The sequence below is a fragment of the Eschrichtius robustus genome, chromosome 11 (assembly GCF_028021215.1).
Source record: "Eschrichtius robustus isolate mEscRob2 chromosome 11, mEscRob2.pri, whole genome shotgun sequence".
In the NCBI taxonomy this organism is placed as follows: Eukaryota; Metazoa; Chordata; class Mammalia; order Artiodactyla; family Eschrichtiidae; genus Eschrichtius; species Eschrichtius robustus.
Window position 1 is genome coordinate 19,157,345 of NC_090834.1, and position 27,506 is coordinate 19,184,850.

General features: G+C 43.8%; 1 protein-coding gene across 1 annotated transcript in view; it reads right to left on the reverse strand.

Annotated features, from left to right (window-relative positions):
• LOC137772142 (neural cell adhesion molecule 1-like) overlaps positions 1-27,506 on the reverse strand; it is a 43,514-nt gene that overhangs the window by 9,063 nt on the left and 6,945 nt on the right. Inside the window, 3 exon segments of the mRNA XM_068556049.1 lie at positions 5,777-5,957; positions 9,323-9,447; positions 17,336-17,760. Coding sequence (XP_068412150.1) covers positions 5,777-5,957; positions 9,323-9,447; positions 17,336-17,760 — 731 coding nt within the window.

Consider the following 27,506-nt stretch of genomic DNA (forward strand, 5'->3'; position numbering starts at 1 on the left):
GTTCCTGGTCTGGGAGGTGTCGGCACTGAACACCTGGCTTGCCCAAGACTGAGACCTACAAGTGCCTACGCTCATAAATGCCTCAAAATGGGAAGATACCTCCCACCTTACAGTTGAGGGGGCCCGAGTCACTGTGTCGCGGGACATCAGTGCAGAAGTGCCCCCTCCTGCCTCCGACTCTCGGAACCATTAAGCTGAGGTTCTGGTTCACTCGTCTGCTTGTTCCTTCCTGGAATCTGCTGAATAGACGGCTGGCCTTGGGGCTTTCAGGAGGCATCCAACTAAGTGTGATTATAAACAGAATAGGGCTTGCCAATGAGATCCTTCTCTTAGATTCTCTCTGTCACCACGTCACTCTGTGAAGCCTCTGATATGAAGTCGTGAAGGGAGCCGTGCAATCGGGAGAACTTGCAACAGAGTTGTGGTTCTGGTGGCCCAGAGTGTGCCCCTGATCCCAAGGTGACCACCTTCTGGCTCTGCAAAGGCACTTTCCCCTCGCTCTGTCTGCTGGGGAAAGTCCAAGGAGGCGGTGACACACAGCAGCTCTTAGGAGAGCTGAGAAAACTGCATCACTCCTCATGAGGAAGGGAAAGCGATTCCTTTGGCTAGAACTCCACTCAGCAAGCTACGAGTTTGGGGTCCAATTTAAAGGACTCTCTGGGGCAATCAAAGTAATCCAGGTACCTGTGAGGTGGAGGCAAAGGGATTTTGGCACTTTGCAGGATACACAACTATCAAATAAAATCCAAACACCCTGGTGAGTTCACATGAACTGTTATTTCCTTTAATAATGCGAAGGTGTAAACTTCATCAAGGCCTCGCTGATTATCTACACAACAATGTTAGCATTCTTATTAGTAGAAAAACGTGATCCGCACCTGCCGTATAAATATTCCAAAAAACGAGCAGAGAAGCCCTGTGGCGTGTCGAGAGTGGGCAGCACTGAGACAGGGCGCAGGGGCAGGGCGGCTGAGCGGGGCAGCGAGCGTTCCCTCCTTCAGGGACTGTCTTAGGGGTTCCCGGCAGGGCTGAGGGCTGCAGCCGCCATGAGAGAACTCAGTGTCCGGTGGGAGCGGGCGTGCCTGAATGCTGTCTCCCGAAGGGCATCCCTTACAAACCATGGGCCTGTCTGAATGGGGCCAATGCAATGACCCCAAAGTTGCTTCAGCTGAGGCCTGCCTGGCCCAGAATGAGCTGAGGGGACAGGGTCATGGATGTCAGGTCTCCCCACACTTTGGGCCAGATCTTCAGAAACACAGACATAGGCCCTTGCCTATGGGACTGGGACCAGGGTGGGGCAGACCTCTGAGATGGGCCCTCCTGGGTGAATATGCAACTTCTGCCAAAGATGATACCAAGAGCCTGCCGGGAGTCAGGCGACAGTGACGGGTGACCTGCGTGAAGACCACCTCTCCCTCCTTTGCCCTCCTAATGGCCCCGGGATTCTACGCCGGGCCCAGAGGCACCATGGGCCTCTTCTTGATACTCTGCCTTGTGCCTAAGAACTGTGTCTGCTCCTGCTGCCATGGTGGGACGGGAGATCGGGGATCCCGGGGGAGAGGTTCATGGCGGGGCTGGAGGCCAACGGGGCTGGGGCGACAGGCGCTGCCTGGCTGAGCTGTTGGGTAGCTGTTGGGTAGCTGTTGGGTAGCTCCGGTGTGTGTACCTGACCCTCTAAACTGCCAGCGCTGGGGACACGGGCCTGTGCCCACTGACACGGGCAGCTCTGCCCTGCAGACCATAGGATCATTTGGATTCCCAAAGAGAAAGGCTCGTCTTTGAACATTAAAAAATAACAACAGAACCAAAAAGTAAAGAAACCAAAAAGAACAAAGATCAAACTTCTGTGGAGATGCTCAGAGATGAGATATGTGGAATGATATGTGACCACAACGGAGGGGGCAGTTTTTATTCAGGAGAAGGTACCCCCGAGCTCAGACACTGATGCCCCTGAGCAGGATTCACCCGAGTCTCTACGGGGAACTTTAACAAACGCACCTCACCTCCTCTCCTGGGCATGTCGTGGGGTACCCCCAACAGCAGAGGGGCAGCTGGCTTCCACAAGAATTTTTAAAATGTCACTGAAGCCACTGACCGACAGGGGGTCGGGGCACTCGGGCAGTATGACAGGCTGGCTGGGTTCCAATTTATGGGCACTCCGGGCTGGCCCTGCCTTGCGCTCTACTGAGCACATATGGGGAGGGGCCGCGACTCGCGCCAGGCTCACAGTGGATGCTTCCAACCTGGGGGACTGATGCTTACGCGATAATGTGGGTCACAGTTGGGCCACATCCGCCAAGACACGAGGTCTGTGGCTGATCTGTAGCCATGCAGCCGGTATCACCCTGACTGGGAGACACGCACCTTCCAGAGCCCACAGGTGCTGGGCACGTCCTAGGGTGGCTCTGTTCACAGAGCCAGCGTCGGGTGCTGGTTATACTACCAGGACCAAAGCGCCTCCCAGGATGTTGGATCAGCCCCAGAAAATACTCAACAAATCCGAGTTCTTCCGCTGCATGGGCAACAGGGTGACTTACTTTGCCCATCATGCCAGCAAAATGCTCCGGTGAATCACAGCGGGCTTACCAGGGGCACTTAAATGCAAGCGAAGCCAACTACTTATTGAAGGGCAGCAGAGGAGCACAGGGTTACAATGGGGACATGGGGTGACTTTAACAATCTGATGCAAGCTTTAGAGAGTACTTAGAAATCCTTCTCTGCTACATCATTTTCAGGTAAGAACCAAAAATGCAACCAGTAGCAGATGTGCAGAAACTTTTCTGTAAACCTAGTGTAATGGTTTTTTGTTGTTTTTTAAATATATATATATAGAGAGAGAGAGAGAGAGAGTTTAAAGAGAAGAGCTCCCAAACATTTTTATACTGCTATGAAAAAGGGGGCAAACTCCTTATGAAGTGGCACAAGAGTATCTGTGAAGGGTAATAAGTCTGGAGGTCCAGCTTTTTCCAATTGCCAAACCTTCCTCTTCCACAGAGAGCTTGGTGGTGTGGCCATGGCAGTCCTGACAGATTCTTCCAAAGGGGGCACTGATCATTGTCATAGGAACTGGGCTTTTAGGCAAATTTAGTTTTTTGGCATTCAAGTCCCTAACAGAGCAAGAGAAGAGTCACTGCAGAGAAAAGCAAAGAGACAAAGGTGTAGGACGCGGAGGAGCCTCCCAAGGTCGCTGCAGGTGCCAAGCAATGGGTCCCCAGAGAGAATGTGGTTGTTTAAAAACAAATGTGGCAGTGGGGATGTCCCAGTGACGTCCAAGGTGATATGTGTGACGACAGACACAGGAAGGGGAGGGGGGAGGAGGAAAGAGAAGGAAGAGATAGAAACAGAGAAAAAAAAATAGATAAAAAGAAAAAAAAAGGTCAAATATAGAAAATGCACGAATCAAAGGTTAATTCAACTTTGTAAATTAAACTGACAAAGGTTAGAGAAGAGTTCAGTGCGGTATTATCACCATAAGGCCAGTTCCGAAGCTCAGCAAGGCCAGAAGCAGCACAGCAGGGTGAATTCAGGGGTTAGGGGTCAGCGAGCAAATGAAATTAAAGTGAGAGAACAGAAGCCTCCACAGGCAAATACAAGAGTCTGATGAGGAAAGTGTTACCTTTGATAAGGGGAGGTCTCTAAGATGCAGTCAGGAGTCTCCCCACGGCCTTCTAGTCTCTAGAGCTTTTTACACATTGGGGTAGAGATGCATCTGATCACTGTAGTATGTGCAGCAAACTGTATGCAAGGACGGGGGCCACCTTTTCAGCAATAAATCGGACTCTTCTTCCTATTGTACAATCCCCCCACCCACAGCGCTCTTAAAGAGAATCTAGTTCTGCACCTCTCACCTCCACCGCCCACTGACCACAGAATTCCACCGTGAACGTACATCTCGTAATTCAGAGGTTTTATTCGCAGGTCCCAGAGAAGTCCAACCAAGCAACCTCCTTCTAAAACCTATGCAGTGGAGGCCGAAGCCCTCTTGGGGAGGTGAGTAGCCCCTCCAACCCTCCCCTTTAACTGGGAGCCTGGGAGATTAGCCAGAAGGACTCTGACAACTCCGGTGGGCAGGACCCGGGGGACTGGTCTTCCCAGAATTTCTGTATCTGACACACAGTGGCCCCAACTTCTCCAACCCCAGAAGCTGATGCCGCTGGCAGTACCCAGCCTGGGAACGCAGTGTGTCGGAATCACCACCTACGAAGTCTATTTACCCGAGGAAATAGATGCCAGGAGAAATCTGTCTCACTGCAAAGGAATCACTCAAGGCTTCTCACTCCCCCATCTCCTAAGTGCCCCATAAAAGCCGAGCAGATCTGGACACTCCCACCAGACTGTCAATTTCAGGGAAAAACGGACCCAAGAATGCAGAGAAAGAAGGGGCAGAGAATAGAGAGAGCCACCTCTATTTGGACAGCCTATGAAGCAGTCAGGAGAACACTGTTTACAGTCACAACCAGATGCCTTGGCTTCATCACTGACCACCTGCCCGGTGCCTGCAGAGAGACACCCACCCTAGCCTATGCTAAGGGGTCTCCCTGTCAATGCAGAGGGGAGGACCACGGACACTTCTCAGCTATGGCCGCCAGCTCCCTGGGGGCCCGCACACATCTATCAGACACACACACACTCATGCACAACCAACCGTCGGGAAGCACACACTGATCTTGCTTTGTTGCTGCTCGACTAACCCACTTCCACACACAGAGCCCTGTGGCATAGTAGCCCATGTCCTTTCTGGCCTCTCTCCCTCTGGAAAGAGCAATCGTGGTCACTGAGCTGAGAGCTGGGGGCAGGCACTCTAGACAGGACAGGCGTAATGGAGGCCAGACGGAGGCCACCGGGAGGTTGGGGCATCTTCCCACCACACTTGGACACTGCAGAGCGCTTACGGGGACCCCTCCACTAGGCTGCAGCTGTAGGTTCTATGCCCACCTCTCCTGCCTGTGGTTGGCATCTGGCTGCTCTGGAAAAGCAGAGAGGGACGATGAAGATCTCCTTCTGCTCCGAGGAATTAGGTCATTGAGGAGACTGGCCATCAGCAGCAAGCCAGCTGGGCCGGAAAGCAGAACTCTCACTTTATTCCCACACTTGAGTTGGTCCTGGATCCCTAGAGACAGATCTGCATCTCCTGGGAGAGCTGCTCCCATCCCGGCCGCTAGCAGACTGGACTGCCTTTCACGGATGGGGGTTTCCAGCGTCTACTTTCTCCACTTGTTCTGTTTCAAGTGGCTCGATTTAATCTTTGTTTCAATTGAGAGGCCCTTGGCAGAGAGGATTTTTAACTGACTAACTGGGCACCATACGTTCCTTCTCTCGGGGTTCCCACAGAGAAGAGATTTGGACCACAGTTGTGCAGCTAAGCAAGCATCAGATAGAAAGCGCTTAAAAAGAGTTACGTGGTCCTTGTATGAAATGGTAGATAGCAGATAAGGTCCCGAAAAAGGATCCTTCCTCAACCAGCATCCAAAGCTTGGCTGGAGCTGGGGTCTTTCCCATCTGAGGGGTCCCACGGACTGGCTTATCATCAGTCCTCCCAGGCTGAATGACACAGGACCTTCACTCAGGAGGCTTGGCCAAGCCTTCCTGGGGGTCCAGTCCATCTCAACCTACTGCACAGCTAGGTACAAAGCAAAACTAAGCTTTGCATGGGCAACCGATCACGAGGATGGCTGTAAGCAAGCGAGTTGTCAGGGGCTGTTCAGGCACATTAGGAGGTGCGGCACTTGTGCATTAATTCAAAGCGGGAAACTCACAGAAAGCAAAGCCGTCATACCTGGGATGGCTGTGGGCCGCGCCGAGGTCCTGAACACAAAGTGAGCTGCTTTGGACTTTCCCTGCTGGTTCTCAGCCACCACACAGACCTCGTACTCGGCGTTCCAGTCCAGGGACTTGAGCATGACGTGGTCACTGCCAGATGGGAGCCTGACCTCTGGTTTCCATTCGGAGGAGAGCTTCTGGGAGAAACCGGCAAGAAAGATACAAGACGCCAGAAAGCTTTAGATGAAATAGCTGCTAAGACCAGCTAACAGGAGGAACATAAGGGATTGTGCAAAACAGAAATAAAAACCAAAGATAGGACATGGTCTTTATTCTTAACCAGCCTGAAAAACCCAAAGGTAAATGATCACGCAGGTCAGGAGGTCAACCGTGCGTGCCTGCAAATACAAACAGCGGCAGACTGCCAGTGTGGCATGCGGCCAACTCTTCAATGTCCTGTGCATCACCTTGAGAGCATGCAGGGACCCAAGCTACACTCTGGAATGCTGGCCCATGGCCTAAGGATGACCTAGAAGAGTAATCCAACAACTGTGTTTCTTGTCCTGTTTCAGAATGTTGGTCACACTCAGGTGTGTGACTCACCTCCCTGACATGGGAACACTGCACAGATTCCACTTTTATTAAAAATAAAAACTATCATTTATGGAGCACCCACTACGTGCCAGGCATTGGACTAAAGGCTTTCTGCACATTTTCTCACTGCATCCCTACAACAAGCCTGCCAGCGCTTTTGCCAGGCCCTTACTAAAGCTGATGACGGGGAAGGGAGGGAGAGGTCAGGTGACTTCCCCAAGCCACACGGGCAGTCGAGCTGTGGCCAAGAGCCTCTGGGCCCAAAGCCTTTCGTAGAAGGGAGCTCAACACACATCTGCTGCACTGAACTGGATGGTCCTTTTCCATGCAGTGTGACCTGGTCTCTGAGACTGGAGCTGGAGGTGTCACAGGTGTGAATTCTTCTGTCAGGTTCAAGGCTGAGGTGCCCAGAGTGCCTACAAGGTACACTCAGCTTAGCAGAGCACTGCCCAGGGCATAATTTCAGGCACGAAACTGGAGTTATAGGTGCCCTTCTTTTCTCGAATGTTCTTTCCAGTTCTATCCTACACGTTTGCCAGTGAGTTTGTTCTGGGTGGGAGCCGTTGACCCATGTCTACTGGATATTGGGCTGCTCCCTGGAAGAGCAGAACATGCTAGCAGTGTCACCTGGAAGGTGGTCTAGCCCGTGGCTGAGGCTGGAGGAAGAGTTACATTCCAGGAGAGCCAGCCGCCTTCCCAGAAAAATGCTTTGTACCAGCCGAAGAGATACCTTTAGGAATGGGATAGCTCTCCTGTCATGGCCATGAGCAGTGTGGGGAAATGCTGGAAGGGGGCGCTCGTGTCCTCAGAGTCTAACTGGAAGCCGGGCTACGGCTCTAAGTTGGCTCCTGAGAGTGTCAGCATGTGCCCCATTTTAAGTTAAAATGAAGAAATTCAGCTGTTTTTGTTCTCTTTCTCTGAAAGGCTTCTTTCCTTGGCAAACATCATTACAAAAGAGAGAGCCAGAATATAAGGCAAACATTACGTTACGTAATACATATTAATAATATATAATAATAGTAATGTTCAGCAAACATTAGGATTTTGAGGTGGAAGAGAGAGGACAGCTAAGGTTGTCGAAGTCTAACATATCCCAGTGTTTTGCCCCAATTGTCTTTTTAAGGCAGGCCTGCCTGGCACAGCTGGGACGGCTCTTCTGGAACACTGGCACCTGATGTGGCCTCATAAGGGAGATATTTCCAGCCCCAGCCTGCATCATAGCAGTGATTATCACAGTTACCATGTACAGAGTTTTCCAAGTGTCAGGCACATTTCAGGTTCTTTGCTTATGTTATAACTAATCTTTACAACAGCTCGATAAGCTCTCCCCATTTTATTGATGGAGAAATGGAGATTATGAAAGACTGGGTGACCTATTCAGGTCCCAAAGCTGGAATTGGGTCCCATGTCTGTTGGGCCACATCAGCATAACAACACATAATAACATCCTCCCCCAACACTGCCCACTTCCAGTGGGCTCCATGGGACCACCTGCCCAGTCCCTGCATCCTACTCCACGGCAAGGAAACCACAGGGACCTCTCAGATGGTGGTGCCTCTGGGCTGGGCCTTAGGAAAGTCAACTGAGGCGCCTCCTCCAACATCAGGCTCACACCGGACTTCACAGTTAACTAGGAGAGGGCTGAGTGGACTGACAGGCTGCCCAGCGGCTGAGACGTGTGCCCGGGAGTGCTCTGTGCTGTACGGACTCTCTGTAAACCTAACCAGGTTAGGGCTCCCACGGCACTTCAAGCAGGGCTGATCAAAAGGCAGAGAGGGAGTAAGTCAAACTTCCTGGGAAAAGCCTATTTTGGGGGCTATCTGAAGAAAGAAAACTCCTCTCAAGTTCATTATTTTCTACGGGCAAGAAATCCTAGCAAGAGGCTATTTCCAATGCTCAGAGGCTGCCTCTAAACCTCTCAGCAATTGGTTGTGGAAGGCAATGGCCAAGGGTCATTCTAAAACCAAAAAAAACCAAAAAACCACAATGGGATGATTTTCAGTTTGGGGGTCGGGGATGACAGGTGGAATGTCAGAAATCTTAGATGGGTGGTGGGCAAATCCAGAAGAAAAGGCTTAAAGCCAGGCTCACTGGTAGCCGGACAGCAGGGTGACAACAGCTCAGGTGGGCTGCACGAGCACTGGGGGTGGGGCGAGGGAAGGAGCTGGTTTAGGACCTGAGGCAGTCCAGGCCGGGGGCTAAGGACCCCATCTCTTCAGGCACACAGACCTGGATTCAAACCCTGGCTGCCTGGCTGTATGAGTGACACTGTCACTGACTGCATAAGCCTCACTTACTTCCTCTGTAAAGTGGGGATAATCATTAAGACCAACTTCGTAGGGTTCTTGGGGAGAAGAAAATGCATGTGATCATGGGCCTGCATGCCTGGCCTATGATACACACTTTATCCAAGTGTGATTATCAGATATCAGTATGTTATTTGCAAAAAGTACTGGGTGATGGCAAGATAACTTCGTAGAATAATTTAGGAAGCAGAAAAATCAATCATGGTATGGATTTGTTGTCACCAAAATCATTTTAGAGGTTTTAAGATGGTCTCAGTGTGTTTATCCATGCTATATGTAGCACAGAGGACCATATTCAATATCCTATGATAAACCATAATGGAAAAGAGTATTAGAAAAAGAATGTATATATATATATATATATATATATATGTATAATGGAGTCACTTTGCTGTACAGAAGTAATTAACACAACGCTGTAAATCAACTGTATTTCAATTAAAAAATATAAAATAGGGGACTGAAAAAAACATGGTCTCAGTGTAGACATGACCTAAAGGCTGCAAGTCAATCCTGGAATGTAAAACCCTAACCTGGACCCAGGAGCCACCTGCCAGGCACAGAGGCCGCCCCTGCCCCCCTGGGCTTTGCACGCTGCTGCTCCAAGAAGGCAGGTGTCAGGGTTGCGGGGTGGTGTGAAGCCCGGGAAGGAGGCCACTCACCGCTCGGTACTTGACCAGGTAGTGTCGGATCGGGGAGCCGCCGTCATCCTGCTTGATCAGGTTCACCTTAATAGAGTTTCCATCCTCTCCCATCTGCCCTTCGAGCTTAGGTGCACTGGGTTCCCCTGAAACAGCCACGTAATTCGCATGACATTTCCATCCACAAAATGAAAATCCAATCCATCAGAATGGGCTGTAGTGATGGGGTGGGGCTGGCCTCTTGCTTTCTCAGCAATTCCAATGGTTAAAAAGCAACGCATAGGGCTTCCCTGGTGGCGCAGTGGTTGAGAATCCGCCTGCCAGTGCAGGGGACACGGGTTCGGGGCCTGGTCTGGGAGGATCGCACATGCCGCAGAGCAACTGGGCCCGTGAGCCACAATTGCTGAGCCTGCGCGTCTGGAGCCTGTGCTCCTCAACAAGAGAGGCCGCGATAGTGAGAGGCCCGCGCACCGCGATGAAGAGTGGCCCCTGCTTGCCGCAACTAGAGAAGGCCCTCGCACAGAAACGAAGACCCAACACAGCCATAAATTAAAAAAAACAAAACAAAACTATAGCTCTCACACGTGCACCCCCAATAGCAAACTTTAAAAAAAAAAAAAAAAAAAAAGCAATGCATATAAAACTTTGAATTCCAGTTGGATGCCTCACACTTAGCCCAAACTGAGAACGCCTTTTGGGAATGTTCTGGGAAACTGCCCTCCCTACTAGCATAGTCCTTTCACCATTTTAGAGAGAAGTGTTTTTTTTTCTGTCATGTGCTTATATTTTCTTTTAGCTGCTCTTACAACTGCAGATTTAACTTTTATGAACCTGGTACATTTTGAGGAACAGCCTGAAATATGGGAAAATGTAAGCATTTAAGGAGAAAACTTACACCCATCAAATAATTTTTCAAAGCAGCCCAGTTTTTTTCCCCTGGATATATGATTCATCCCAGCAGTCTAATCCCTAACTGGGGTGGGTGGAATGATGCTGCATTCTTGTGACCATCTTTGTATGAATTAAATTTTATTACTTAGATTCATTAAAAAAAATAACGAGTTTCCAGTTGTGATTAAGTAAAGCACGAGTTGCTGTAGGCAAGTTTCTTGTAAGTATCCTGCATTTGCCGTTCAACAGCCTGAGTGATAATCCTTGGTACCTTGTATTAATGGAACGATCATTAAAGTCTTTTTATTTGTGAGAAGAGAGAGGGAAATATGTCTTTAGCATTTCTCAACAGAAAAAAGTCAATGTTTCTCTTTTCCTTGCAGTATAACTCTGAATCCAAGGTCGAGAAGAAAGATAAGCTTGTATGTGACAAACTAGATCTGTTCTGTTGCCTGTGCTCTGAACCTTTTGTAAAAGAATGTTGCCTATAGCCTGAAATATACAGGATAGCCTGTTCTCAGGACTCTGACCTTTAAGAGTCCATTCATATAGAGATAAAAAGTTGCAGAACAGAAAATAACATTTGTTTTATTGGAGGTTTACAGGAACATCCTGCCCTGACCTATGTAGATATCTGCAAGAACAAAGGATTCCAACACTAAGAAGTTTGCACAACTAACCACGCCCTCCCTCACCTTGCCTTTAATAAAAGTGTTTTGCTGAAACCCTTTGAGAAGTTCGGAGTTTTTTGGGCAGAAGCCATCTGTCTCCTTGCATGGCCCTGCAATAACCTTTCTCTGCTCCAAACTCTGATGTTTTGGTTTGTTTGGCCTCACTGTGTGTCAGGTACTCGAAATTTGTTCGGTAACATGGGTACTAAAAAAGATAAGGACACTTCTACTCTGAAATCTTCCAGCTTTCCAAAATGAATTAACTTTTTTTTTTTTAAACATCTTTATTGGAGTATAATTGCTTTACAACGGTGTGTTAGTTTCTGCTTTATAACAAAGTGAATCAGCTATACATATACATATATCCCCATATCCCCTCCCTCTTGCATCTCCCTGCCCCCCTCCCTATCCCACCCCTCTAGGTGGTCACAAAGCACGGAGCTGATCTTAACACTGCCCCTGGATAATGTCAGCCCACAGGGTGCTAATGGCCCCGGAAGCTCCTCAGAGCAAACACAGGATTAATGTCAAAAATTCCTCATTGGGGAAACCAAAGTGCCAGCGCAGCTCAAAATCTTTTAATGTCGTGCCTGCAAAATGCCCCTTCTTAATAAACCGGTAAATTTTCCAGCCTGGCACAGCCAAGCCTGGCTAATTCTTTTTAGACAACCAAGAGAAAACTCTAGCTTCAATTCTTTTAGGAAACTATTGGCCTAATTAAGCCCAACAGCCAGAATGCTAAATGCAAATCTTAGTCCTCCAGTAATTTAGCTCAAGCAGCAAAGCTACTTTCCCTTTTCTTGTTCCCACTAAGTATTTTGTCATCATGAATTGAGAATAATAAAAATAAACCGACGCCGGTAAATGTTAACTCCAGACAGGGTACTGGGTTGTATGGAAATCTATGGGGCTGACATTAATAAAATTCTGTTTCATACATTAAAATAGTATTTTATAGGAAAATTTCAAAATGTGCCACAGAGAGGAGGCATGCTGAACCCATTGACATTTAGCTAACAGAATTTTAATAGACTTGAGCTGGCCTAAGAAGGAAGAAAAATAGGAAAGAAATGCCAACCAGATGACTCTCTAGAGGATAATTCATTTTGGTTTTATGTGACATTAAATATCACTTCCTCCACCAAGGTTAGAACCTGCATTAGGCTTAACAAAGCAATTTTCACCCATTCCCAAACTCCATCGTCATGGTTGCCAGATCAACCCCAGGGTCTGGGGCACTGCTACCAACCATTCTAACAAAAGCAAGACAGTTCCCTGTGGGTGATGCCATTTTCCATTTCACTGTGCCTATGCACCCGGATCACAAGTACCCGTGGCTTAGGGAACACTGTTGGAACTTCTGTCCTCTTGGCCGAGTCTGACGGCTGGCTTGATTTCACCTGGTCCACGGCTATCATTGGCTATCGCTCTGGATAGAAGCTCTGCAGCTCTGTAGGCAGATTCCCTCCTGTGGGGCAGGTCCAGAGCCCTCAGCCCTGGTTACTCAACTGATTAGTACTTCACAGGACAGGGAAAGCAAAGTGTTCTCCAACCCCCAAGTGACCAGAGTCTTCAGAGTATTTCTCTCCTTCCTTTGTTTTTCTTCTTCCCATCCCCCTTTTCCTATTTCCCTTCTTACTCTTCTTCCCATTTTCCTTCTCTTAAAACTGCCCATGAAGTGATATCTTAGCATTTGTCCAATGTTTTCATGTTCTCCTCATAATTTGAAGGTGATTTGAATATTTTATATTTCTTTCTAAATATATATTTTTTAAAGGCACTAAAATACATCGATTTTTGTTTGTGCTCTGTCATCGTAAGATTTTGATAGTTTAAACTTTTGCTATTCTTGACTTGCTTTAAATATGAAAGTTTTTTTTTGCCTTTTCTTTTTTTTTTTTTTTTTTGCCTTTCTGTTTTTCAATGGCTCCTTTTCATTGTATATGCTTCAAATGAGCACTAAACTTCAGTTGTCAAGTCTCCGGGTTTTCTTATTTGCAGATTCCTTTCACTTGTACAGATTCGCAAGTTTAGTGCTTTAGTTCAGAACTCAAGCTTCCCTTTACCCAAACCTTTTTACTGAGCACCTACATAAGCCAGGAATAGGGCCAGGCACCGGGGGGGGGAGGGGGGGGGGGAGGTTCATCGTTCAACAAGATAAGGTAACTGGCTTATATTCCAGAAGGGGAGACAGTAAAGTCTACATATATAAAATATTCAGAGGTGTTGCCATGTGTTACAAAGAAAATCACTCGCATGCTTTGGGAGAACAGGCAGGAGGCCGGATTGAGATGGGTGGTCAGAGAAGACCTCTCCAAGGAGCTGGTTTTTAAGGGAGCCAGCTGGGCAAGGAGGTGGGGCAGAGAATTTCAGGGGAAGGAACATCAGGCACAGAAGCCCTGAGGCAGGAAGGAGCTTGCGTTTTCTAGGAACTTGGAAAGAATGTGTGAGCGACTGGGGCCCAGCCAAAGGGGAGAAAGTGACATAGGAAAAGACTCAGAGAGCGGGACCAGAGCTCACAGGAGGCGTCTGAAGAAGCTGGATTTTATTAAGAAAGTCACTGAAAGGCTTTAAGCAGGGGGATGGCATGACGTAATTTTTGTGGTGTTTCTCTTTACGCATCACTCTAGGAGAATCTCAACTCCTGTCTCTGACTGCAGTCCAGAGTACTTTCTAACACATTCTCAAGACCAAATTACTAGTTACATCCACAAAACACACCAACATCCTGAATCTACCCCCAAATGAACGCCACTTAGAAGAAAATAGGACAATATGTACCTTTATGAACTCAAACATTTCTGAAGGCGTATAATCGACTCAACTGTAAAATGACAGATCCATCTAGTTTCTAAAAATTAGGATCTACAGCTTCCTGCCTGTACATATTTGGTTTTGTTTTATTTTTAATTCATCATCTCCTTAGAAATCACTAACAAGTATTGTAACATAATGAAATGTGTACAATAGTTTCCCCAAATATTTTATTGAAATGATAAAGCAGTTATTTAAAAAAAAAAAACCAAGGAACACATTGTAAGAAGAATGAAAAGAATACAAGATGTAAATAGGAACTAATAGCCACATATCTAAGTCAGTGTAGCTATTGAATTTTAGGTGATAAGCAGAAAGGAAATGAAAGAAAAAGTTAATCTTCTTTAGAAACAATCAGTAACATAATCCCCCCTTCCCTGCCTTTTATCTGATCCAATTAATCACACATTTACTGTGAACTTACTATTGGTGTGTGCTGTGATTCACTCCACCCACCCCTGACACAGCTGTCTTCCTCCACTGTTTCTGTCACTGTTTCTTTATGCTATGGCTCCACCTCTGCCTGTCTGTCAGTCTTCTCTTTCAAGCCCGGCCCTTGCCATCACCCTTGACTCAGAGCTCAGCTTCCCCTTGGAAGGCCTACTCCTCACTTTTGAAAGCCATAAGGGCTGTAAATGAGGCGCTGATAAGATACACAATGGATCTGGCCCAGTGACAATTTCTCCCTAAGCCTGAGAAAAGCTTCCCCAGCAAAGGCAGTGGTCTTTTCTGAGACATTTAATAGGTATAATTGTTAATTACATGAGACTCCTTTGGACTCATTTAGGTTTTTCATCTACCCATCAGGGCTAGAAAAACAGCTGAACAAAAAGCAGGACTCCTCTCCAACACAGACACAGCTGAAGAACAAATGCTTAAGAAATAAGATTAATGTCCTCTGAGAGTACGAAGATTTAACAAGTTATTTTTAGTTTCAAGTACCTAGACACTAGGATACAAAGAAACCTCAGAAAAAGGAAGACTCAGCTGGAAAACTCTGACAAAGTCGTATTGGCAGTGGAACCTCATGAAACCAAAATTGAAAATAACAGATGATAATGCACTTTAGAAAATACCTTCTTGGGCTTCCCTGGTGGCGCAGTGGTTGAGAGTCTGCCTGCCAATGCAGGGGACACGGGTTCGAGCCCTGGTCTGGGAAGATCCCACATGCCGCAGAGCAACTGGGCCCGTGAGCCACAATTACTGATCCTGCGCGTCTGGAGCCTGTGCTCTGCAACAAGAGAGGCCGCGATAGTGAGAGGCCCGCGCACCGCGATGAAGAGTGGCCCCCGCTTGCCACAACTGGAGAAAGCCCTCGCACAGAAACGAAGACCCAACACAGCCATAAATAAATAAATAAATAGAAATTTAAAAAAACCTTCTTACAATCACTGCTATTAATCACTCTTAGCCTAAGTAGTCCCGATGATATTGCAGATGTGGAGCAAATGACTGCTTGAGATGCCTATTTACAGTATTTTGTGTACTAAAAACTCTGTCATTCTTTTTCCTACCCCCTCCAAATTTTAGACGTCAAGTAGTTCCTTGTGATGATAAAAGATGTACGATTACTTGACCTTCATAGGTCACTGTATCCATTTCTGTTCTGACTATAAACTAAAAGCTGAGAAATCTCATACATTTATAACTGGCATGAAATTTACCAGGATTTAGGTGGTTTTTGCCCATTTAAAATTGGTTTTCCCTCAGTATAGCCGGACAAAGTTTCTGAGGAAATCAGTACTTTTCATTATCCCTGAAGTCTATAATCCATGGAGAGCAATTTCTGGATGGTCACCAAAACGTTTGCAATCCTTTTGTGGTTGGTTTCAAAGCAAAACAGCCAATAAGACCTTTGCCATGACAAGTAGATGGTCTGGGTTGGGGGACTGAGGGAGGCGGGGTGGGGAAGAGGTGGAAGGTACAGGCGCTTTGTGTCCCTGAGCAGAATGCCATGGGTAGAGGAAGGCTCTGTTCATCAAAAACAGTGTAACTGACCCAAAGGCAGGACATCACGTTTGTAATTCAGGTTTCCTAGAACATGGTGTGAAGATCCCTCGTAGTGGCAAGGATGCCAAAATGGGAATAATTTACATCTGAGCACTAAATGCATCTTGGGTTTTGTCTGTAGCATATTAATCTACTCCCAGTTTTGCCAGCCACCAAACAGTTTATGCAGATGAAGTGAAATACACAAAACTGTGTTTCGAGAGCATTATTAGCATAAAGATATTAATGCTGCCCTAATTTTGTAACATTTTCTTGGCACATGAAATATTGAAGGCCAATTTGCAAAGAGAAACATGTAATTTATGTATTCTACACTCATTCTCAAAAGGATTTGAGGCAGAAAACAGAGAATTCATTTTACAGGGAGTGCCGACTTGAACTCACCAAAAACAGAAAATGTAACCTTCTATATTCATAAAGAGGCATATTTTTATAAACATTTTTTTCTATGAAATTTTACATTGTTAAAAAAGTTCCAGTCATAATACTAGATTTTCATCTGCTTTTTGGCCCCTTTCCCAAAACACAGTGGTACCTTTCTCCAAAGGCCAGGAAACACATGACAAGACCTCGAATGAAGAATTTCACCACACTCTTCGGAATGTATTGAGAGCAGAAGTGATGCAAAGTGCCACACTCTTTGGCAGCCTTTTCTGGGGTCAGCTTCCCCGGCACCTTCTTGAATAATATCTTGATTGATTGGACTTGCTCTTTGAAATGAGCAGACTAACCCAGAGGGAAAACAAGAAGCTTTACTCTCCCTGAGTCGATACATTTAAATAACTCGAAGCCTAAAACGAGTCTAGTTGTCTAATGGTTTGATGCAGATGGAAGGTTTTGGAATCACTTGAAAATATGTGCCAGCTGACCTGGCCCCCTCTGGTTTAAGGTCCTCCTATCTGCTGCGCTGTCACTTCTGCCAGTCAGTGGCTTTGCAGGTCTGTGACAAGTTCCCTGGAGGAAGGGCTGCAACTGTGGTGCTGTCACCACGATCATGTCCTGAATGCATGAAACACGTCACCATTTGCCAACCACCGTGTCAAGTCAGCAGCAATTACAGAAATTAAGAGCTCTCCGCAGAAATTCACACACCCAGGCACCAGGTAATGGACCACAGGCAGACGTTCACTCAGCCTTTCACGTGTCCCTCACGGAGGGCACGCTCTCTCCTGGGCGGGGCGAGCACAGACACTTACCTGGAGTTTTACTACTTTTAAAATGCGTTGAGTCTGGAGCCTGTGCTCCGCAACAAGAGAGGCCGCGACGGTGAGAGGTCCGCGCACCGCGATGAAGAGTGGCCCCCCACTTGCCACAACAAGAGAAAGCCCTCACACAGAGACGAAGACCCAACACAGCCATAAATTAATTAATTAATTAATTAATAAAAAATTAAATTATATAAAATTAAATATAAATATATAAAAATATATTTAAATATAAATATAAATATAAATAAATATAAATAAATTTATATATAAATATATAACATTAAATTAAATTTTAAAAATTAATTAATTAATAATAAAAAAAATCAACCACTGCAATTAAATATTTTTTTAAAAAATGCGTTGATACAACCATGTCTCACTTTTGCTTGGATCAGTCAGCAAACGCTTTTTGGAAACCCCTAATTCTCCACACCTCCTACCTTTCCGGCCGCCCTGCTCCTCAGGCCGGGTCCCCATGGGAGGCGAGGCGGCGTGCTGACGCACGGCGAGTGCACTGACGTCCTCGAGCCCCGCCCCCACGGGGCCGCCCGCCGGTTGGAACGGCAGCCCCCCGGCGCGCAGGGCGATGAGGCCGGCGCCAAAGTGAGCGCGGCATGGAGGGGCCTGCCTAACTGGGACCCGTGGCCCTGCGTCTTCTGGCTGCGACGCGGGTCCTGCGCACGCTGCGGGGCCGCAGCCGCCGGGCGGTGGGCGCCCGAGGGGCCAGGAGGCGAGCCGGGGCCCCCAGGCGGGTGTGGGCACCGTGTCCACAGCCAGCGTCCCCGAGGCCGCGCTCGGGCCGTGATGACCGGTGAAGCTGCGCTGCGACAGCGCGGCCGACTTCTTCCCTGTGTCCAGTAGTGTTCTGGAGGGGTAAGGAAGCCTGCCTTTCAATTTGAGGGAGCAGAGGGTTTGAGGTCCTCTCTCTTCTATTGCTCTAGTATACTGCGTAGCACCTAATAAAATACTGGGTTATAGTTGACATTTAAATCGCTGATTGAGCATCAAGATTGGGAAGTATCATTGGAAATGAAAATAGGAAGAGTCTTAAGATTTTTAGGTTTTTCTTTTTTTTCCTGTGTCTCAAAAGGTGTGTAGTATTTTACTGAGTGGTTGGGAATAAAGTTTGCAGTATTCAGTGTATTCAGTTTTAGTATCTAAATAGAATTAAACTGCTGCTGTAAACTGGAATAACACTTTGTTACCAGTTTTCGAATGCATCTGTTCGTCAATTACCTGTTTGGGAAGATTGTAGTTAATGATTGTAAGAATGTGGCTCTAAACGTCCAATTGACTCAAGAAAAGCAAATAAGTCAAGATTGACAAATGTATAGGCTCTTCATCTTACTGTGTGTGTGGTTTTTTTTCTTTCTTTTAGTTGTTTGTCAAGGTGTAAAGAACTCTACCACTCTTAAGACAGTAAACTTCACGGGGTGTAATCTGACATGGCAGGGAGCAGATAGATCACATGGCCAAGATCTTAAAGGTGATTTTTTTATGTTTGAACTTTCATGAAAACATATGTGATTGAAGCACATTAATATATTGATACAGATGGCAGTTAATTTTTGTCTTTTGATACGTGTGAGTGCAGCTTTCGTTTTGTTGAAAGAATATGACCCGTTTTCAGTTTGGGATTCTGCCATGTAGTAAAGATAGTCCACTTAATTTTAGAAATAAGAGATTTAATATATAATAATATTTTAATGTATTTTTAGTTACTGAAAACATTGATTGTGATACTGTGAAAAAACTATGCCATTATGGTCTTCAAGACTTAACCGAATCAAGTGCTTACTAGCTGCTGTAGTTTATAAACTAATAAAAATCACTACATCAGCAATTTGTAAATACAGTTTTTAAAATAATGCCTTAACAACTTTACAGTGGTTATAATTACTGTATTTAGGCCTAAAGTTATTTAATAATTTGACATGAAGCCTTCTGAATAGTTTGATGGTGCAGATCAAGGGTAGGTAAACTATGGCTGGTGGGCCAGATCCAGCCCGTAGCCTGGTAAAGAAAGTTACTTTGGAACATAGTCGCACCCATTGTTTACATGATAGCTATGGCTACTTTCACCCTACGTACGCCAGTGGGGTTGAGTAGTTGCAACAGAAACTGTATAGCCCACAAAGCTGGAAATGTTTAAATTTAGATTTTAAAAATTGAAAAAATTTTTGAGCCTCTACAGGGCAAGTCCATTGACCCCTGGGGTTGAAAACAGTCAAGAACTTGGGTGCCTAAGCCAAATGGCCTAGGTTCAAATTCCCTTTCTCCCATTTCATAGCAAGTGACCATGGACAAATCACTTAACCTCTGTGCCTCATTATGAGGTTTAAATGAACTCATTTGTATAAATAGTGCCTGGCACATACTAAGCACTGTGTAAGTGATTGCTGTTATTTCTGCTTGGAGCTTTTATAAGGTATTGTTAATAGAAAAATGACCCTAATGATTTTCGTTTTAGAGTGTCAAAGGCACTTTGAGTCTTTTATTTTTTCACGAATGTAATAAGACTTTTTTCATTTAAAGTCAGTGTTCCCTATTACCAAACTTTATTTTATGAATATAAAGAACTGAATGTCTTTAAGACAATACTTGTGGTTAAATGTCAAACCACTATTTTCCCAAGGCACATCCAACTGGCTGTGCATAGTCCAGGCCTCTAAAGTTTGTGTGCATACCGTAGGGAGCATGTGAGATCCATTTTGTAAATATAGTTTTAAAAATAATGCCTGGGACTTCTCTGGCGGTCCAGCAGTTAAGGCTCTGCGCTCCCAATGCAGGGGGCCTGGGTTCGATCCCTGCTCAAGGAACTAGATCCCACATGTCTGTCGTAACTAAGAGCCCACATGCCACAACTAAAATATCCGGCATGCTGCAACTAAAGACCCGGCACAGCCAAACAAACAAATAAATAAATATTTTTTAAAAATAAATAAAATAATGCCTTAGGAGTTAGGAAAAGAACATATTAGAACCTGTTTAGCTTTGTATCATTTAAACACTATCTGCGTAGTTTATAATGTACATACATTATATGTATAGAACTTCATGTATATAATTTGTTAAAAAATAAGATGCATATTAAAAAGCTTTCTTATGGGTTGCCCAGTCAGGTGTTTGGAGACCATTGGAGGACAGAATGATGACATTTAGAGCCTCAGCAATGATAGAGTTTAGAACCAATTCCCTGACTTAGAAGATAAGGAAAATAATTCATAGACTGTAATTGAGTTGTCCAACTTTACATAACTGTTCAAGAGCAGGTCATCCAGTGGCTGGAATCTAATCACTGACCAACTAGAATCTGGGTCACTGGACTCGTAAAGCAGCAGTGACTGTTTAATTTCTCAGGTTGATTCTCCTGGCATATATGCTTGATATGTGTGTGTGTAAATCTCTGACATAATAAGCCATACTCAGTAGGCACACCCTGTTTCCTTCTTCAAGCATCTTAATTTCATCCCATTAAATCTTTGAAGTATCAGACTACCAGAAGGCATGAAGAAACCTGGGCTGAGAGTCTTCGTTCCAGGAGACTTGATCTTGGCTGTATGGCTGGTTTGAGGCGCATCACTCTGAACTGCAACACGTTCATTAGTGACCTGGGTGCAAGTGCTTTGGCAGAATCTCTTAGTGAGGATTTATGGCTTAGAGATAAATTCTAAAATTGAAAATATTGAATTTTTAATATGATATATGCTTAGCTTTTGGCATGATACTGTTGTGATAGGATTTTTTTTAAACCCTCATTTTACTGGTAACTTTTATTTTGCTTTTAATCTGTCTCTAAGAGTTGCATATATTCTTTATAGCAAATACAGAGTAACAAGAGAACAATTACCTATAGTCTTAATACCCAGACTTAATCACTGTTCATTTTGGTGCATACACTTTCAGTTTTTTATTTTTCTATAAATATATTTGTACACTTAGTGATTACAAAAATAGAATTGTAGTATACTTGCTATTTCATATTCCTGCTTTTTTCACTTAATGATGTATCATGTAGTATTCCATCGTATTGATGTCCCATAGTTTAATCAATTCTTTGCAATTAGATTTACACAGTTTGCTTTTCCCTGTCAGCAACAATGTGAATACGTTGTATGTACGTCTCTGTGTTCACTGGGATTACTTCTGTAGAATAAGGTCCTAGAAGTGGAATGACTAAGTGTGACATATTTTTAAGACTTTTTTTTTTTTTATACTGCAGGTTCTTATTAGTCATCAGTTTTATACACATCAGTGTATACATGTCAATCCCAATCGCCCAATTCAGCACACCACCATCCCCACGCCACCGTGGTTTTCCCCCCTTGGTGTCCATACGTTTGTTCTCTACATCTGTGTCTCAACTTCTGCCCTGCAAACCGGTTCATCTGTACCGTATTTCTAGGTTCCACATACATGCGTGAATATACGATATTTGTTTTTCTCTTTCTGACTTACTTCACTCTGTATGACAGTCTCTAGATCCATCCACGTCTCAACAAATGACTCAATTTCGTTCCTTTTTATGGCTGAATAATACTCCATTGTATATATGTACCACATCTTCTTTATCCATTCGTCTGTCGATGGGCATTTAGGTTGCTTCCATGCCCTGGCTCTTGTAAATAGCGCTGCAGTGAACATTGGGGTGCATGTGTCTTTTTGAATTACGGTTTTCTCTGCGTATATGCCCAGTAGTAGGATTGCTGGGTCATATGGTAATTCTATTTTTAGTTTTTTAAGGAACCTCCATACTGTTCTCCGTATTGGCTGTATCAATTTACATTCCCACCAACAGTGCAAGAGGGTTCCCTTTTCTCCACACCCTCTCCAGCATTTGTTGTTTGTAGATTCTCTGATGATGCCCATTCTAACTGGTGTGAGGTGATAGCTCATTGTAGTTTTGATTTGCATTTCTCTAATAATTAGTGATGTTGAGCAGCTTTTCATGTGCTTCTTGGCCATCTGTACGGCTTTGGAGAAATGTCTATTTAGGTCTTCTGCCCATTTTTGGATTGGGTTGTTTGTTTTTTTAATATTGAGCTGCATGAGCTCTTTATATATTTTGGAGATTAATCCTTTGTCCGTTGATTCATTTGTGAATATTTTCTCCCATTCTGAGGGTTGTCTTTTCGTCTTGTTTATGGTTTCCTTTGCTGTGCAAAAGCTTTGACGTTTCATTAGGTTCCATTTGTGTATTTTTGTTTTTATTTCCGTTACTCTAGGAGGTGGATCCAAAAAGGTCTTGCTGTGATTTATGTCAAAGAGTGTTCTTCCTACGTTTTCCTCTAAGAGTTTTATAGTGTCCGGTCTTACATTTAGGTCTCAAATCCATTTTGAGTTTATTTTTGTGTCTGGTGTTAGGGAGTGTTCTAATTTCATTCTTTTACATGTAGCTGTCCAGTTTTCCCAGCACCACTTATTGAAGAGACTGTCTTTTCTCCGTTGTCTATCTTTGCCTCCTTTGTCATAGATTAGTTGACCGTAGGTGTGTGGGTTTATCTCTGGGCTTTCTATCTTGTTCCATTGATCGATGTTTCTGTTTTTTTGCCAGTACCATATTGTCTTGATTACTGTAGCTTTGTAGTATAGTCTGAAGTCAGGGAGTCTGATTCCTCCAGTTCCGTTTTTTTCCGTCAAGACTGCTTTGGCTCTTCGGGGTCTTTTGTGTCTCCATACACATTTTAAGATGATTTGTTCTAGTTCCGTAAAAAATGCCATTGGTAATTTGATAGGGATTGCATTGAATCTGTAGATTGCTTTGGGTAGTATAGTCATTTTCACAATATTGATTCTTCCAATCCAAGAACATGGTATGTCTCTCCATCTGTTGGTATCATCTTTAATTTCTTTCATCAGTGTCTTATAGTTTTCTGCATACAGGTCTTTTGTCTCCCTAGGTAGGTTTATTCCTAGGTATTTTATTCATTTTGTTGCAGTGGTAAATGGGAGTGTTTCCATAATTTCTCTTTCAGATTTTTCATCATTAGTGTATAGGAATGAAAGAGATTTCTGTGCATTAATTTTGTATCCTGCAACTTTACCAAATTCATTGATTAGCTCTAGGAGTTTTCTGGTGGCATTTTTAGGATTCTCTATGTATAGTATCATGTCGTCTGCAAACAGTGACAGTTTTACTTCTTTTTTTCCAACTTTTATTCCTTTTATTTCTTTTTCTTCTCTGATTGCCATGGCTAGGACTTCCAAAACTATGTTGAATAATAGTGGTGAGAGTGGACATCCCGTTCCTGATCTTAGAGGAAATGCTTTCAGTTTTTCACCATGGAGAATAATGTTTGCTGTGGGTTTGTCGTATATGGCCTTTATTATGTTGAGGTAGGTTCCCTCTGTGCCCACTTTCTGGAGAGTTTTTATCATAAATGGGTGTTGAATTTCGTGAAGTCTTTTTCTGCCTCTATTGAGATGATCATATGGTTTTTATTCTTCAATTTGTTAATATGGTGTATCCCATTGATTGATTTGCGTATATTGAAGAATCCTTGCATCCCTGGGATACATCCCACTTGATCGTGGTGTATGGTCCTTTTGATGTGTTGTTGGATTCTGTTTGCTAGTATTTTGTTGAGGATTTTTGCATCTATATTCATCAGTGATATTGGTCTGTAATTTTCTTTTTTTGTAGTATCTTTGTCTGGCTTGGGGATCAGGGTGATGGTGGCCTCATAGAATGAGTTTGGAAGTGTTCCTTCCTCTGCCGTTTTTTGGAAGAGTTTGAGAAGGATGGGTGTTAGCTCTTCTCTAAATGTTTGATAGTATTCACCTGTGAAGCCATCGGGTCCTGGACTTTTGTTTGTTGGAAGATTTTTCATCACAGTTTCAATTTCATTCCTTGTGATCGGTCTCTTCATATTTTCTGTTTCTTCCTGGTTCAGTCTTGGAAAGTTATACCTTTCTAAGAATTTGTCCATTTCTTCCAGGTTGTCCATTTTCTTGGCATAGAGTTGCTTGTAGTAGTCTCTTACGATGCTTTGTATTTCTGCGGTGTCTGTAGTAACTTCTCCTTTTTCATTTCTAATTTTATTGATTTGAGTCCTCTCCCTCTTTTTCTTGATGAGTCTGGGTAATGGTTTATCAATTTTGTTTCTCTTCTCAAAGAACCAGCTTTTAGTTTTATTGATCTTTGCTATTGTTTTCTTTGTTTCTATTTCACTTATGTCTGCTCTGATCTTTATGATTTCTTTCCTTCTGCTAACTTTGGGTTTTGTTTGTTCTTCTTTCTCTAGTTCCTTTAGGTGTAAGGTTAGATTGTTTACTTGAGATGTTTCTTGTTTCTTGAGGTAGGCTTGTATAGGTATAAACTTCCCTCTTAGAACTGCTTTTGCTGCATCCCATAGGTTTTGGATCGTCGTGTTTTCATTGTCATTTGTCTCTAGGTATTTTTTGATTTCCTCTTTGATTTCTTCAGTGATCTCTTGGATATTTAGTAACGTATTGTTTAGCCTCCATGTATTTGTGTTTTTTACGTTTTTTTCCCTGTAATTGATTTCTAACCTCATCGCATTGTGGTCAGAAAAGATGCTTGATATGATTTCAATTTTCTTAACTTTACTGAGGCTTGATTTGTGACCCAAGATGTGATCTATCCTGGAGAGTGTTCCATGCGCACTTGAGAAGAAAGTGTAGTCTGCAGTTTTTGGATGGACTCTCCTATAAATATCAATTACATCTATCTGGTCTATTGCCTCATTTAGAGCTTCTGTTTCCTTATTTATTTTCATTTTGGATGATGTGTCCATTGGTGTAAGTGAGGTGTTCAAGTCCCCCGCTATTATTGTGTTACTGTCGATTTCCTTTGTTATAGCTGTTAGCAGTTGCCTTATGTATTGAGGTGCTCCTCTGTTGGGTGCATATATATTTATAATTGTTATATCTTCTTCTTGGATTGATCCCTTGATCATTATGTAGTGTCCTTCCTTGTCTCTTGTAACATTCTTTATTTTTTAAATTTTTTTATTTTTTAATTTTTTTAATTATTAGCACCTTTAGTTATTATTTATTTATTTATTTGGCTGTGTTGGGTCTTCGTTTCTGTGCGAGGGCTTCCTCTAGTTGCAGCAAGCGGGGGCAACTCTTCATTGTGTGCGCAGGCCTCTCACTATCGTGGCCTCTCTTGTTGCAGAGCACAGGCTCCAGGCGCGCAGGCTCAGTAGTTGTGGCTCACGGGCCTAGTTGCTCCGCGGCATGTGGGATCTTCCCAGACCAGGGCTCGAACCCGCGTCCCCTGCATTAGCAGGCAGATTCTCAACCACTGCGCCACCAGGGAAGCCCCATTCTTTATTTTAAAGTCTATTTTATGTGATATGGGTATAGCTACTCCAGCTTTCCTTTGATTTCCATTTGCATGGAATATCTTTTTCCGTCCCCTCACTCTCAGTCTGTATGTGTCCCTAGGTCTGAAGTGGGTCTCTTCTAGACAGCATATTTGTGTGTCTTGTTTTTGTATCCATTCAGCCAGCCTGTGTCTTTTGGTTGTAGCATTTAATCCATTCACGTTTAAGGTAATTATCGATATGTATGTTCCTATGACCGTTTTCTTAATTGTTTTGGGTTTATTTTTGTAGATCCTTTTCTTCTCCTGTGTTTCCCACTTAGAGAAGTTCCTTTAGCATTTGTTGTAGAGCTGGTTTGGGGTTGCTGAATTCTCTTAGCTTTTGCTTGTCTATAAAGCTTTTGATTTCTCCATCGAATCTGAATCAGATCCTTGCCGGGTAGAATAATCTTGGTTGTAGGTTCCTCCCTTTCATCACTTTAAGTATATCATGCCACTCCCTTCTGGCTTGTAGAGTTTCTGCTGAGAAATCAGCTGTTAACCTTATGGGAGTTCCCTTGTATGTTTTTTGTTGTTTTTCCCTGGCTGCTTTCCGTAATTCTTCTTTGTCTTTAATTTTTGCCAGTTTGATTACTATGTGTCTCGGCGTGTTTCTCCTTGGGTTTATCCTGTATGGGACTCGCTGCACTTCCTGGACTTGGGTGGCTATTTCCTTTCCCACGTTAGGGAAGTTTTCGACTGTAATCTCTTCAAATATTTTCTCTGGCCCTTTCTCTCCCTCTTCTCCTTCTGGGATCCCTATAATGCGAATGTTGTTGCATGTAATGTTGTCCCAGAGGTCTCTTAGGCTGTCTTCATTTCTTTTCATTCTTTTTTCTTTATTCTGTTCTGCAGCAGTGAATTCCACCATTCTGTCTTCCAGGTCACTTATCCGTTCTTCTGCCTTAGTTATTCTGCTATTGATTCCTTCTAGTGTAGTTTTCATTTCAGTTATTGTATTGTTCATCTCTGTTTGTTTGTTCTTTAATTCTTCTAGGTCTTTGTTAAACATTTCTTGCATCTTCTCGATCTTTGCCTCCATTGGTTTTCCGAGGTCCTGGATCATCTTCACTGTCATTATTCTGAATTCTTTTTCTGGAAGGTTGCCTATCTCCACTTCACTGAGTTGTTTTTCTCGGGTTTTAGCTTGTTCCTTCATCTGGTACATAGCCCTCTGCCTTTTCATCTTGTCTGTCTTTTTGTGAATGTGGTTTTTGTTCCACAGGCTGCAGGATTGTAGTTCTTGCTTCCGCCTTTTTAAGACTGTTGATACACATTGCCAAATTACCATCCAGAAACGCTATGCCAGTTTGTAGTCCACGCCAACAGTGGATGTGAAGCCTGCCTCACACAAACACTGGCTTGTAGCACTTTTAAAAAAGTGTAAAACTACAAAAATGAGTACCTCTCCCTTTTTCATGCAAGTGGGATTACTCCAAATTTCATAACTTTTTTCAGTTAATTTAGCAAGTCAGTAAATTTGCATCTACTGCATCATTTTTTGTGACTGTTCAGTGTTCCATTATATGACTATGCCACAGTACACATAGCTTCTCCGTTCTTGTATATAAGCTATGTCCATTTTTTCAGTTCCAAATAGTACTCTGATATGTATCCTTCCTATATCTCTGACTATTTCTTTTGGTTAAATACTTAGAAAGAGAGCTGTTGGATCAAAAGGGTATACACATTTTAAAGGCTTGGCTTAATCTGATAGGAGAATAACCACATTTTGTTTTATTTTGTATTCCTTTGAGTTACTGGTGAGGTTTACTGGCTGTTTGTATTAATTTGGCTATTTGGTTAATTATACCCTGTGTCCATTCTTCTGTAGTGAGAGTTTGTAAGGGTTGTATCCTATCCTGTCAGATCCATATGTCTGACTTTCTGTTTCTGTGTGTCATGGGGTGTTGAAAGACTCCAGTTATTTTAATGTGATGCTCCACACAACACTTAAGAAAATGACTCATGATAGTTGCCTTTCATGTAGTATTTTTTAATACCTGCGCTTTTGTGATGATCCCTTTTGTTTAAGTGAGTAGGTTGTTCAGCCCCAGAACTACTAGAATTCATGATCATTTGTTCTAGTTTTTGTCTGACCTTTTACTGAGAGAGTTCTTGACCATCATACTTTCATGATAGGTTTTTAGTATGTACTGTGTCTTCACACCTTCTTTGAATTTGTTATTATTTGTATTCTCCTAGACTTGTCTTTTTTGCTCTAAAACTAACAGTTAGTACATTTCTTCTCTTTCATTTTCCCCTTGTAACTAGTTTGAAGT